We start from the raw sequence: 14,341 nt of genomic DNA, 5'->3' as shown, positions 1-14,341 counted from the left end.
AATTTTTTTCTCTCTCCCCTTCTCTTTCCCCTTTGGTACTGCTAAGTTTATTTTTTATGTCTGTGAATTTGTTTCTGTTTTGTACATAGATTCATTTATATTATTTTTTAAATTCCACATATAAGTGATACCGTTTATTTGTCTTTCTCTGACTTGACTAAGTATAATATTCTCTAGTGTCTTATTATCCCTTAATGTTTTATTATTTTCAAGAGTTTTTGATGGATACTTTCAGATTTTCTACTGAAATTTAGTTCTTTCAGATGATCATATTTTCTGTGAACAAAGACAGTTTTATGTCTTCTGTCCTGATCAACATACCTTTTATTTCCTTTCCTTGTTTACTTCATTAGCTAGGATTTCCAGTATGATGTTGAAAAGGAGTTGGGAGAGACAGCATCCTTTTCTTGTTCCTGATCTTGGTTGGAAAGCTTCTAGTTCTTCATTGATAGCTGTAGTTTGGTTTTTTTTTGGTAACATTTTCCCCCATATTGAAGAGATTCCCCTCTATTCCTAGTTTACTGAGAGTTTTTATCATGAATGGGTGTTGGATTTTGTCAAATGCTTTTTCTGCATCTGTTGACATGATCATGTGATTTTTCCTCTTTATCCACTGATAAGATGGATTACATTAATTGATTTTCAGATGTTGAACCAGCTTTGCATATCTGTCCAGGGGCTATTCTTTTTATTTCTATTACTGCTGAAGTAATTGGGAGTGTACTTTTCATATTTGTATGCTGCTAGAAGGAGTCATCATAAAAAGATGGGCATAAACTTGTTGAATTAGAAAAGTCTTCCCATGATAGAATTCAGGAGGGACAGTTTAATTTGTTCAAACAGGAAAAAGATTATATATAAATATAGTTGAATGTGATGATTTAATCATTGGTCACCATTATAGGACTGGTATAGACATAAAACGCAAAATAGGGAAAGCATTAGTTATTCAGTGCAGTTTGAAATGCAGGAGCTGGAAGGTAATCATATAATGCCCCAGTCACATTGCCACTACCTATTAGAGAAAGAGACAAAAACAGGTATCTATATCCATCTGTCTATCTGTCTGTCTGTCTATCTCTGTATATATTTATCACTGTTACTCTGTTCAATGATTTACAGACAACTGAGATCAAATTTTGCTTCATCATCCTGTACTTTCTTCTCTCATTTGTTGAATAACTTTTCCTCTCACCTGTTTTTTTTCTTTCTCTTATAGCAAATACTTTTATACTTTCATCTGATCATTTTCTCTCATGTCCACTGTATTCAATATTCATATTATAGAAAGATGGTTGACTGGTTTTCAGGCTGGTAGGAGTCTTTTTTCCTTAGCAAAGTCTGGAGACTTACTTATTGTATCAATTCAATAAATACTCTTTGCCTTAGTTTCCTTAACAATTAGGTATTTTCTAATAATAATGATCATATATTTCTTTTGGATTAAGAAAAAACGATTTTCAAAAATACTTTGAATATAAGGGGATTATCTTTATCCCTACTTTGAATTTCTTGCGTTCTATCTCTACCTTTTATAACACACACAAAAAACCTCTTTGGTATAGTCTATGAAGAACAGATGTTTGTTATTTTCTCATTATAATCCTATTATAACCTTACATGATGTGCTAATGTTCTTCTATAATGTGGCCAGAAAGCACTTTAGTTTTGAGTATGAAGTGGAGATTTTGAAAATTTAACAGTTATCCTGTTTTTAATTAAAAGAATTTATAGTCTACAAATCTATGTTGAGTACTTACTACAAGCCAAACACTGATCTAGAAATCAAGGGATTTATAGTGAACAAAGCAGTGTCTTGAGCTTACATTTTACTGGGGAAGATAGACAACAAAAAACAAACAAATAAGTATATAAGTTTATGACAGATACTGAAAAGAAAAATGAAGGTTAATAAATGAGAAGGGAGAGTGGTAGGAGATGAAATCAGAGAGGGCATGATAATCACTTCATTCTCTGAGTAAGAAGGGAAATCATTGGAGAGTTTTGAGCAGGAGTATGATATTTCATTAATGGTCTAAAAAGAAGTTAAATAACTTTACCGTAACTGTGGCATTTTTTTCATCTATGTCAGTGTTATAGTGTGCCCTTTCAATTAGTATGTATTTTTCTTGTAGTATGGTGCTTAATATATTTGTTCTTTTACTATTTTAGTTCTGATTCTTCAGGTACACTAGTGATGTAAATGTGAACCATCCTTCTTCCCTTTTCTGTATCTTTTGTTTGCTCTTGTGTTTAATTTTGTTCATTCCAGTTTTGCTTGCTTTCCACAAGCTTTTCCTTCATTCCTTCTTTCCTTCCTTCCTTTATTTATTTATTTATTGTCTCTCCCTACACATTCTTTTTCAGAGCTCTTTCATTTTAGTTTTCCTTTTCAAGATGCTTTCTTCCCCTTCCACCTTTTCTTGAGCTCTAGGTGTTCATGTTTTATTGCTCTCTATCTCAGTATAGCTTACCTAAGATTTTATAGTTTTTCTCTGACTTATTTTTTATAGAGGTAAGGTTTGTTAAGTTTTAATGGGTATATAATCTTTTTGCATATTGTGAAAGATATTCCTTGTGACACACCTGGTATTGATTTTAATTGGTCGCATGGAAGTGATTTTATTTTGTGAATAGTCATCTGTCTTTTGTTTTTTTCTGCCTTTCCTCTCATATCCTTACCACATATTTACATAGATTGTATGCTGGCCTATTTTTTTATTACTACTCATCTTTCAATATGCAAATTTCTTCCTTGATCAGTTATTTGAAGACTGTTTCTGGGTATGTTTGGCCAGGGCTGTGTTCCATAGTAGCATGAATTTCTTACTATGCATGGATACATGTGATTCAATTCTTTGAGCATTCATTGCTCTGTATCTACAGTCAGGCTCCTCATAATGTCATTTCTTTTCCTTAATTGCTCTCAGTCATAGATTGCTTCCTGCAGCTTAACACAATGTGGACTCATCCCTCTGAGGTTTCTTCCTCTGGCCCCCATAAGTCCTAGCCTGCCTTGGAAGTTCTCCAGTGCCTTCCAATAGATTTCTTCTGTATTTTTTGTGGTTTTCAGTTGTTCTCAGTGGGAGCGTAATGTGTTTGTTGCAAGCTACTCCTTCATAGTTGGAAAGTTCCTTTTCCTATGATTTATTAAGATGGAGTTTCATTTGTGTTTCTAGTGTATCTTGTCTCTTTTTGGTAATACGCAAGAGAAGAAGGAAAACGAATCATCTTTTTTCCACCATTTGAAACTGGAAGGCAAAAGATATATTCTTTTCTTTATTTTTTCCAGGCAATTAATATTTAGGAAATAAGGAGCATTTCGAATATTTATTGGAAAATGGAAACTATCTTCTGAAAGAAATTCCTAAAGCAGAAGCATCATTAATAAAGAGGCAAAATAAATAGGGTATATAGAGAAGAAATCTGAGCATCTGAATGTGTCAGGCTCTGCGCTACAAGTTATATGTGCTTTTAAAAGTTAATCTATATACCATGTTTTTACATAAGATATAATTATTTCCATTTCTCACGTTTGGAAGTTATGGCACCAAAATTTAAACTATATGCCTAATTCGTATTATAATGAAGAAAGGATGAAATGAAAAAAGATTTGGGGGTTATACTGTTATTTAATGCTTAAACTTTATTTTAAATATTTATCTTAAAATGAGTATAAAAGGATACTAATTGATTAGAACATCATCTTAACTTTTTCTAATTACTAACACTTCCTGGAAGTGTAATTGTGAAAATGAAAATTTATTATCCTTTTAGCTAACGCTTGCTTACCCTAATGTTAGATAAAGTACCTAGTCATAAACATCTTTATCCTAGTTCTATAAAGATGAAAAATTCAAAAGAACTTAAATATCAAGAGATAAGGAAATGAGTTAATTATGTGATAATTTTGAAGACTGTGGCAGTATGAAGTACTTTTGATAAAATGGTAAGTAAATAAAAAAATGAATGAAAAAATTGTGTGCAAACACTGCAGCTATGTAATAAAATCTTCCTGGACACATATGTGATATTACATGCATCACTTACATGATAACCCCTGTATTAAAATATTTGGGTTATGGATTTCCTTTTTAAACACATTATTAAATTTCTTTTGTAATTTAAAAAAGTTTCCAAAACTTCAAATGAGGATCAAAGAACTGCTGAGTACTCACCTAAGATATAAATTTATTAAGTTGCATAAGGAGAATGGAACCTTCTTGAGGTTAGGGACTCTTCTATTTACTGCTGTGTCCCTAGATAAAATAGTGCCAGGGATCAGTAAATACTCATTGAATGAATGAATGAATGAATGAATGAATGAAAGAGTGAATGGCTAAAAGTATATAAACACAATGGCTTTAGTTTTATGGTAGAAGGCATTCCTTTAAAAAAATAATTTAGAGATTGGTCTAATTTTTATTAGTATGGTTTATAATATATTTTTTAATGTTCTTATCTCTAACCAGTTATAGTTTTTTCTTCCAGCTACTTAATGAATCTTAATAAAGTCAGTCAGAGGCTTTCTTAATAATGACCTATTCTTTTAGAACCAGATGATCAAAGAACTGGAGTCTCGTGTCCAGCAGCTGACTGGAGAAGCAGAGAACAGTAATTTACAGAAGCAGAAGTTAATGCAAGAAAAATTGGAACTTGAGAGATGTTACCAGATAACGTGTAGTGAATTACAAGAAGTAAAGACAAGGTAATATCTGAAGTCAGATATCTCTCAGGTGTGATATTAACTCTATAAATGGTCTGCTAAAATAATCACGCTTTGTGCCTTTAGCCTTGGGAGGTTTGCAATCTAAATGCCATTTGTTAAAAATTTTAAGTACTGTTTAATGTAAGAAGTGTACTGTTTAAAAACAGTTGATAAAAATGTGGATACTTATTTGATATATTGAAAGATAATGCATTTGGATTTGGTTGACCAAAAAAGTCCATTTTAGACATTGATTATAAATGTTGGAAGTATATTTTATTCTTACTGCTTTTAGGCGCAACACACTGCATAAAGAGAAAGATCATCTTGTAAACGAGTATGAACAAAACATGAAACTGTTACAAACCAAATATGATGCTGATGTAAACCTTCTGAAAAAGGAACATGCTCTTTCAGCTTCTAAGGTATTATGGATGCTGGTAGATAGAACCATGAAAAGTGGTTACTTTCTTTTCTCAGCATGTAACTATAGGTAGCTATGTAGAATCGAACTATCAGGCATTTAAATTAGTCTCTCCTTTGCTTTATTTGATGCTAAGTGTGTAATATATAGTATAATACAAATATTTAATAAACTGAATTTTGCTATGAATTAATCCTTTTAAGCACCGTTTTTAAAGGAGGAAAGATAAAAATCTGAGAAATGCCCAGTTGTGTTAATAATATATTTTTTAGAGTAGCTATATACATTGTAATCATTATTTTGAGATCTTGGTTATGCTTTAGTTTTCCTGTCGTCACATACACATATATGAGCCCACAGACACTCATGGGTACTGACACACTTCTGTGTCAGTTAATTGAAACTTTCCAAAAAGGGAATCCTATAACTACAATTCTAGGGTAGTCAATTACTTGATATTTCATGAACTAAATGTTGCAGTGGCTGTGGTTTTAAAATTAAAATTTAAGTTTTCTGTAAACCTGTTATTTTTATACTAACATTATACTTTCTTAACTTGAAGTATAATGGAGAATTTAATTTCCATTTGTACTTTAAAAGATTAATCTTTTAAGTTTTAAAATAACATTTTAAAATTCAGATTTGTAGGTAGTTTTAATTCTGATTGAAACTTTGGGGGGAAAAAAGGTAAATTTATTTAACCAGAAGTTTGTAGAATGGTACAGAAATCAATATTCTGTTTTTTGTTATTTTCTTAAAATCTTCCTAGGCATCTGGTGTGATTAAAGAATTAGAACAGAACATCTGTCAATTAAAACAGCAGTTACAGGAATCAGAACTTCAAAGAAAGCAACAACTAATGGTGAGTCCTGTATTTTTACAGACAGAGATGACTAAAGCCCACCTTTCCTTTTCTTGATGTGTGGGTATAAACAAGTCAATTAAAAAAACTCAGAAATGCAATAGCCATTTCTGATCTTATTGCATGGCATAGTTTTTCATCTTATTTATTCATTTTAACAAAAGTAGATATAATGGGATATACAGTATAAGGAACAGTACTTTTATTTGAATAATCTACTTTTCTGAAATTAGCTTAAAAATAAACCTTATTTAAATGTTACTATTTTAGAATAATTTCCTCTCTTTAAATTATTTTCTTCCATTCTTCATACCTTCTCTCTCTTTTCTCTTTTACACTTTTTAGATCTTTCCTTTTATCTCATGGTCAAAAAGTACCAAGCACTGGTATATAGCTTCAAATTTATTATTTCCATATTGAATTATTTGGTCATTTTTAAGTAATCTCCTGCTTCTAAGGGTGGAAAGTTTCTCTTCTGTTGTAAAGTAGCTACTTTTGAGAGTAGTAATATCTTGAGATAACTAAGGTTTTATGTGTTCCAACATAAAGCTATTCATATTTCCATTTGTAGTTTAGAAGATTTTGACAGGTAGGGCTCTCTTAGTAATATACAAAACTCAAATAAGGTTTGTTATCAAGGAGACTGATTTATTTTGTTAGATTTCTAATTTTATTGACTCTAGTGGCAATTTTGAGTATAATAAAAATAAATGTTTATTATTCACAGGATGAAGAAAATAAGTTTCAAATGGAGAAAAGTCATTTAAAACGCACCTATGAAAAAAAGGTAATATGTTTGGTGGGAAGCTATAAGACATTTAAAATAGCAACTGAGGCAATTATGAATGAGGGCTGATGAATTCCAGCCCTTATTTCTAAGTTTATTTCAGCTAGCCAGTAATCAGATTTTGCTTCTTTATTTTTCATGTCTATAAACAGCTTCTTCAGTTTGATTCTTAATTATATCAACATTAAAACACCTCTTCTATGTTATATTTAATGAGTGAAGAGTATTATTATGTGAACTTCTCATAATAACCCTTTGAAGTTATATTTTCTTTCTGCCAGTTTAAAAGTATGATCTTACTGGTGGGGGTGTTTTTTTCCATTGTATCATATGTATAATAGGAACTCTAAATATTTAACCAAAGAATATAAAACAGTGAAAGAATTGTCTACTACTTAAAAAAATCAATTAACAGTTGTTTCTTGTCATTTAGAACAGTGAATATTCCTACTAACATATGCTGGTATCTTTGTTAGCGATAGTAACTGGGGGTTTATTGACACACTGTTAACCCCTTTGGCAATAAAGTACAGAATTCTATAGGTTTGTGACTTCCAAGCTTCAGTTTTGAATTTGTTGTTTGCTGTGTAACTGTAGTTGAAATAGCAAAGCTTTTTGTTGCTGCTTTTGTAATTATTTACAGTTCTGACATTCACCAAATTAGTCCTCTTGTAAAATACACACAAAATGGAAAATGAGAAAAAGGATGGCCCTTCAACTAATTAAAATACATACAAATTAAAATGAGACAGATTTTATATATAGCACACAATACTTGAGACACTCGGTAATATGCATATAGTCACAGCAGATACTCATTACGTGCTTTCATTCGGCAAAGTGTTGTGCTAGGGCCTGGGAGGGAGGAGAGGGGTTGAGGATGAGTTAGACATAGATTCTGCCCTCCAGGAGCTTGATGTCTAGGAAGAAGAATGCTTCTGTCCTTTGGAAAAGTGAGTATTTCTACTGATGTGCATGGACCTAAATATGTGCTCTTTAAGATTCTCAGTTTTCTTATTGCTAATTGTTTTTTTCCCCTGCAGTTTTAGTACAGCTCAGTGCAAGGTACTGAATGCATTTCATGCCTACAAAATGGTATCGGAGCAGGAGGGGGAAAAACTGCTTTCACTGAAATAAAGTATTTTTGTCGGTTTCTACTATTGAGCCGTGCAACTTCATAAATATTTGACTTACCAGAAGAAGACCATGTATTACCACAAGCCTTGCTCCCCACTGTATGAGGCATCCACATCCTCTGGGTGTACTTGTCAGTCCATTGTTCATTCTTTGGGCAGATATCTGGCTTCCTGTCTACTAAGGAACACCTTCCTGGCCTCCTGCTCTGTTACACTCTGTGGTCAGCCCTCTTCCTGGGAGGTTGTCTCTGTGCACCCGTGAGACAGAGAGAGGGCCTGGTACCAAGGGGAAAAGCACACACTGACTAACTTAAAAGGTTGTATTCCTACCCCCAAGTTAAGTCCTGCGGTGGACTGTCAGACACAGAGATTTCTCCTCCCACTGTCTTGTCTTGGCTATTTAGCCATGAAGTAAACTAAGGTTTCAGCCCCTCTGCCCGAGGTTCACACAAGGAACAGACTGTTAAAGCTCAGTTCATTCTTATCCAGTCACCTTCTCTTCTATTTCACTTCAGGGAGCAGACCTGATCCTTTTAATTAGGTGTCATACTACAGTTTTTCCCTTTCCATGAGCTACCAAGTGGCCTCACTTTTTAATAATGTAACTAGTTAAAGTGTGTTAATTTTTTTCAATGTAAACAAGACGTGTTTAAAATAACAGCAATCTGTAAAAGAGAAATAAGCACATTTGTTCATACTGCATAAGTTCTGACATTATTTATATCGGAAGAAAATGTTCCTCAGCATGTCACTTTTTGTTTTACAATTAATTCCATAATCTCCCCTTTTTAAATTGACATCTGTTCTTCTTTCTTTATTAAACCTGCTGTGATCTCAGTCCTTAAAGATCTGATGTCTTGTACCCCCCTCAGGGAATATCCTTTTTGACTGCTTAGGGAGCTGACATAAATCTTACCTAGCCCTGGACTGTGTAACCGGATAGCCAAATGGGATGGATAGGGCTTTTGTTTGTAGACAGTGTTACAGGTGTGCACATTCAATAACTTTTGGTATAAAACTGAGTTGTGAAATCTGTTCAGGAGGAGGAAATGCCACCTGAATGACATTATTTCCTCATGCCAACAAGAAAGCAGCATGAGAGATTCTAACTCGTCTTTGAGGTCAGAAAAACAGCGTCAGATGCTGTCCTTAATTTAAGCACACACACATTATCTAATGGTCTTTATTGATCTCTGGTGGCTATTGCCTGCTCTTAAGATCTTTGAACATCAAACAAATAATAAGTAGTAAAACTAAATGTCATTGTTTGATGAAGTGTCCTAATCTGTTAAATCAGGAAATGGTTAGGCTAAATGATTTTACTAGCAAGGAAACACCTGCCTCCTACAAATAACCTATTGCTTGTTTTCCAAACAGGCACCAGAGAGTTAAAAGATAGTGCTGTTTACCTAAAGAAGTTCATGAGGCAGATGTTAAGCTTGCATATCCTCAAGTGTGCTAGAATTGAAGTATCTACTTAAAATAATTCTGATGGAACTGTGTTACAAATGAGATATAAAGTCTGATGGAGTTCAAAACCATTAAAGATAGCTACCCCGGTGTTTGGCATGCATATATAATTCCTTTAATTAGGTTAAAATAGTTTAAAATTTCCACAGTTCTGCATATATTGTGCAGTGTTTTCCAACTGATTTTCTTTAAGAGGACATGTGCCTTGAGTGAAGTTTTAAAAGATGAAATTGTGCAGTGAAATGATTTTTAGAAAGCATGCTGCCCAGTGCCAGGTATTTTTTGCAGTGAGAAAAGGAGACATGGTGGGGCAGTCCCCTAGTCGACATGTGGGTCCGCAGCAGATCCCTGTTCTTTTATATGCTATGATGCTTGCCGCAGTCTGTCTGTTTCCTTACATATAGCAGCAGATCTCCTTCTTATTTACACAAGCATTCCTTTCTTAACAACTTAAATTCTTATGGTGCAAGGGAGTGAAATCTACATTTAGTAAATATTCAGTAAATGTGCATACGGCTACTTAAATCAGTCATTTACAGCAAATTCCCATGTTTGAGAATATATGCTGTATCTTTGACTGTCTGGTTTGTGTTTTCATTGTTTAAATTTATTATTTAAAATCTTAAAATTCATTTTTGATAGTAACAATATATAATAGGGTAAGAATTACAAGCAAATCAATTTAAGTCTTATTCCCTGCTGCCATTGGTACATTAAAAAGGAGAAGTTGACAATAGCATTGTCTCTATCACCCACAACTATCTGGAATATTGGTAAAAACTAAAAATATAATCCAAAAAGACCCTTAAGCATTTAATACAGATATATTCAATTAAGAACAAACAGACAAACCCAGAGGAGCGTTTATTGACTATTCTAGTATAGGCCAAGTATTGTGCTGAGTGCTGGGGATATAAAAGTAAATGAGAAACAGCTTCGAGCTTTAAGGACCCCCCCCCCCCCCCGCCCAAGCTCAGAAGTCTGTGCGTTGACACATGCATGTTTAACGCAGAGGGAAGGCTCTCATTCCCCCACCCAGATAGTCCCATTCCTGCTTTAGAAGCAATAAATTAGATCAAGGTGCTTGGATTAGCACAAGCCACATCAGGAAGAGGCAGCTAAAACTTGACAGAGGTTAAGACTGAATAGCGAGTGGTAAAAAGTGCTTACAGGAACTCAAAATTCTTAGCAACTCAGGGCACATTTTATGAAAAGGCACACAGCCCATCTAAGGGAATTACTGTATTGTGGCACACTATAATGTGATTTTGTGTGTTTATAATGACTTTGAATTTTCAAGAAAATGTTTGTGTATAGAATATTCAATCTGAGAAGGTAATGATAATAATTGTTAACACTGCTGAGCATTTATTATGTTCCTAGTATTGTTGTAAGAGCTTTACCTGGAGTAACTTAGTAACTCATCATGATTCTTAAAAAATATATTCACTTTATCATCCTCACTTTTGAAAAGAGGTGACCGAGACAGAGTGTTAGGTAACTTGTGAGGGAGGAGGGGCAGAACCCCACACAGTCTGTCTCCAGAGCTCACTCTTGTAATCACCATGTCATGTTAGATAGATTTTTCTCAAAATTGGTTAATTTTGGGGGGCATTTTTCACTTGAGGGGGTAAATCTCAATTATGCTATCATTCATAGAGGTCTGAGTGCCAGGAAAAAACTGAGCAGGAAGTAGAGGGGAAACCCTTGGTAGCACAGCACTGTGGAGGCCAAGATGTAAGGTATCGTTGACTCGTCAGTAACTCTTGACAGTGGCTTCTGGTTAGTTTTCCATATTTCGTGTAGTTTTGGAGAACCAGAGAAGTAGTCTGTGGGGAGAGAGCAAGCCTCCTTCTCAGTAGGAATCCCCAGCCCTCCAGGGATCTCCTGGGAACCGGGTTTTAACTGCAGCTCTGAGGAGACAGCCACACCAGCAGACATGTAACCGAAATGAGGCTGTGCCCCCTGTATTTTTTTGTCAGGCACCAAATCTGAACAGATCATACTCTGTTTAAGAATGAGTAGGTGAAAGAAACCAAAATAGGGTCTCTGAAAAATACTGTAGAGCAAAGGGATGAGAGCATTATACAGGAGACTCCAAGAAAGGAGTTTCTTCTGGAAACATACTACTCCATAAGAAAACATGGAGACATTCATCAGTGGAGAACCAGGAGACATGATGTCTATGAGGGAGAAACAGGTGTCATGAGGAAAGAAAAGGATGAGGTGAAATGGAGGTAACTGTCACAGGACGGTCTGTAAGGATCCTAAAACAAACACAGCAGCAGATTTAAAACCCACATGGGGCTGCTTAGACCCGGGTAGAGCAGATGTTGGAAAGAATTAAATCAGTGATATGGAGGACAAACCTTTATCTTTTAGACTAAAAGGAAAAAGGTGAAGAAAACATTTTTTTTTGAGAAAAGAGATAGATATTAAGGCGGAAAATAGAAAACTAGTATACAACAATCGATATTCCTGAAGGGGGGCTCAGAATAAATGAACACAAAATGAAAGATATGAGGAAGCTTCTCTGAAGGTCTGTGTATGCAAATTTAGAAGCTTCACCTTGTGTCAGATAAAAATCAATAACAAGATTAAAACCCATTGGAACTGTAGTACCAAGGGACTGGTTTCATAAGGGTCTAGGCCAGGGGGAGAGGAGAGCCAAAGTCAGTTGACTTTAGTCTTCTTGGTACAAATTTAAATGTCATAAAGTAATAGACCAGAATGCTGTGACTCAGTAATCTTACACACACACCACTGTCCTTCTTGTGTGAAGGCAGCAGCATGGCGTTCTGGGATATGTGAAGCCTCAGAGATATATCACTCAGGTATTCTTTTTGAAAATAAAATTACTGGATGAGGTGCTTTAATCAACCTAAGGCTAAGAAAAAAAATCAAACCAAAACACTACAACAAAACATACTCAAGAATAAAAAAGGAGTAGTGGCAAATGCCAAAATTAACTAAAAGGGAGATGAATTTAAATACTTATTGTGTATATGACATAAAACAATGCAATTGTCAGAAAAAATTTTTGAGAGAAAGGATGTAAAATTAAAAAAAAGTTAGAACAGCTGTCTGGAACAACATTCCCAGATCACTTGATAGAAAACTAATGTGGATTACTTCTCCTACAAAGAAGTGAACACATGCTAAGCTATTATGTAAAATGAAGGACTCATAAGTTAATTTTTCACTTGCTGAATATTAGAGAAATGTAAGTTAAAATAATTGTGAAATCTGTATAGTATCACTGGTGAAATTAAAAACTGTCTTTATCTGTCAATCTGTCAGAATATAGAGGAATTTGGAATTTTAAAAAAGCCATGTAAAAAGGAACAGAAATCAAGAAGTATAAAGACAAATTGCGTACATAAGAATATTTTGGTGATGGCAATAAATCCAGTAAAATCCTAAATTTCAGTCAAAAGCCAAATCTGTGTGATACTTACAAGAGATTTAAAATTGATTAACAGAGAAAGATTAAAGCAAAAGGATAGGTAAATTTGTATAAATGTCACCATTCAAAAGAGCAGTTTAGATAAATTTTTAACTGTGTTAATGCTGGTTTCTCTGGTTAACTTTCTTCACAGTTGTCCTTCCCCTACCTTCCACTCAAATAGATAAGCTTTTCTTTGTGTTTTTATTTAAGGGGTTTGGATTTTCACATAAGCTTTTATTTCAAGAGAGGATTTTACTGACATGTAAACACATGTTTCCAAAATCTCTCAATTAGGTCATCTCTGAATTTAATTTTAGGGCTTTAGTTCTTTGAGTCTGTACATTAAAGAGACCAGATCAGTGTTGCAATGGTTCTGGTGCTTAATTAATGTATTTACTCCAATTTAGCATGCCTACTAAATGCTGTGATACATACTAGGGATCTGAGATAAATAAGGCAGTAATTTCAATCTTGAACCTGTTAAATTTTGGATGACACACTCCCCCACTCAATGTCAGATAAAATAAATGTGCTCAGTATCCATGGGGGATTGGTTCCAGGACCCCAATACCAAAATTGGAGGATGCATTGTAAATGGCATAGTATTTGCATATAGCCTATGCACATCCTCTGATAGATTACTTATATAACAAATACAATGTAAATGCTGTGCAAATAGTAGTAAATACGATGTAAATGCTCTGTAAGTGGTTGCTATGTGTAGTAAATTCTAGTTTTGCTTTGGAAACTTCCTGGAACTTTTTTTTTTCCCAAATATTTTCAATTTTGATTAAGTTTGAGGATTTGACCTGTGCGTAGGGAGGGCTGACAGTAGTGGCAGAAAATTTGCAAGGCAAATTAGTTACTTTCTCTTCCTAATAAGGTAGGTATTTATTTGGTATTTTAATTTTAGCATTTAAAATATGGGGGAAGGGGTTTCCTGTCTTAATTCTCCGAATCGTCCACCCGTACCACCACCCAACATGCTCCTCTCTTGTTTCCATTTTTTCTCACCTTGGTGATCGCCATCGTAGCAGCCTGTAGAAGCTTGCTGAGATTCTCATGGAAAACCTCCTCTGCTCTCACTACTTTCACTTTACAAGTAGTTGATTTTATTTATTTATTTATTTTACTAAAACACTGAGGGGGAAAAATACAGAAGAATTGTAATAGGAAAAGGCCAAAGAATGTAGGATTTTTTAGTTAAATAAGTCTCCGATAGTTAACTAAATATAGGTATTTTTGAGTACCACTGATTCAGTATGTGAGAAGGTTTGTGATTGTGTGCGTGCATGTGTGCATGTGTTCTTCTCATTCCTCTCTCATGTCTTGCACTTTCATCCTCACCTGGGTTGCCAGCAGCTGTGTAGCCCCACCCCACTAAGTGAATTGAGTCTTCTTACCTCCCCGCTGGGCGCTGCACCCTCGTTTGCCCCACATGTGGAACCACAGCTGCCGTTTTACTCTTCCCTTCCCTCCGCCTGTACCAGCATTTCCTTTTCCTAT

At 34.5% G+C, this 14,341-nt stretch overlaps 1 protein-coding gene across 3 annotated transcripts in view; it reads left to right on the top strand.

Moving 5' to 3' along the window:
- Window positions 1-14,341, top strand: part of CEP112 (centrosomal protein 112) — a 373,207-nt gene that overhangs the window by 81,929 nt on the left and 276,937 nt on the right. For all 3 annotated transcript variants that reach the window (XM_032457024.1, XM_032457025.1, XM_032457026.1), the window contains 4 exons: window positions 4,554-4,708; window positions 5,004-5,133; window positions 5,902-5,994; window positions 6,722-6,781. In XM_032457024.1, coding sequence (XP_032312915.1) covers window positions 4,554-4,708; window positions 5,004-5,133; window positions 5,902-5,994; window positions 6,722-6,781 — 438 coding nt within the window. The remainder of the gene's footprint in view (window positions 1-4,553; window positions 4,709-5,003; window positions 5,134-5,901; window positions 5,995-6,721; window positions 6,782-14,341) is intronic.

Source organism: Camelus ferus, chromosome 16, assembly GCF_009834535.1.
Source record: "Camelus ferus isolate YT-003-E chromosome 16, BCGSAC_Cfer_1.0, whole genome shotgun sequence".
Taxonomy (NCBI): domain Eukaryota; kingdom Metazoa; phylum Chordata; class Mammalia; order Artiodactyla; family Camelidae; genus Camelus; species Camelus ferus.
The sequence above is the reverse complement of the archived record's forward strand: the minus strand, read 5'-3'. Positions and strand labels throughout refer to the sequence as shown.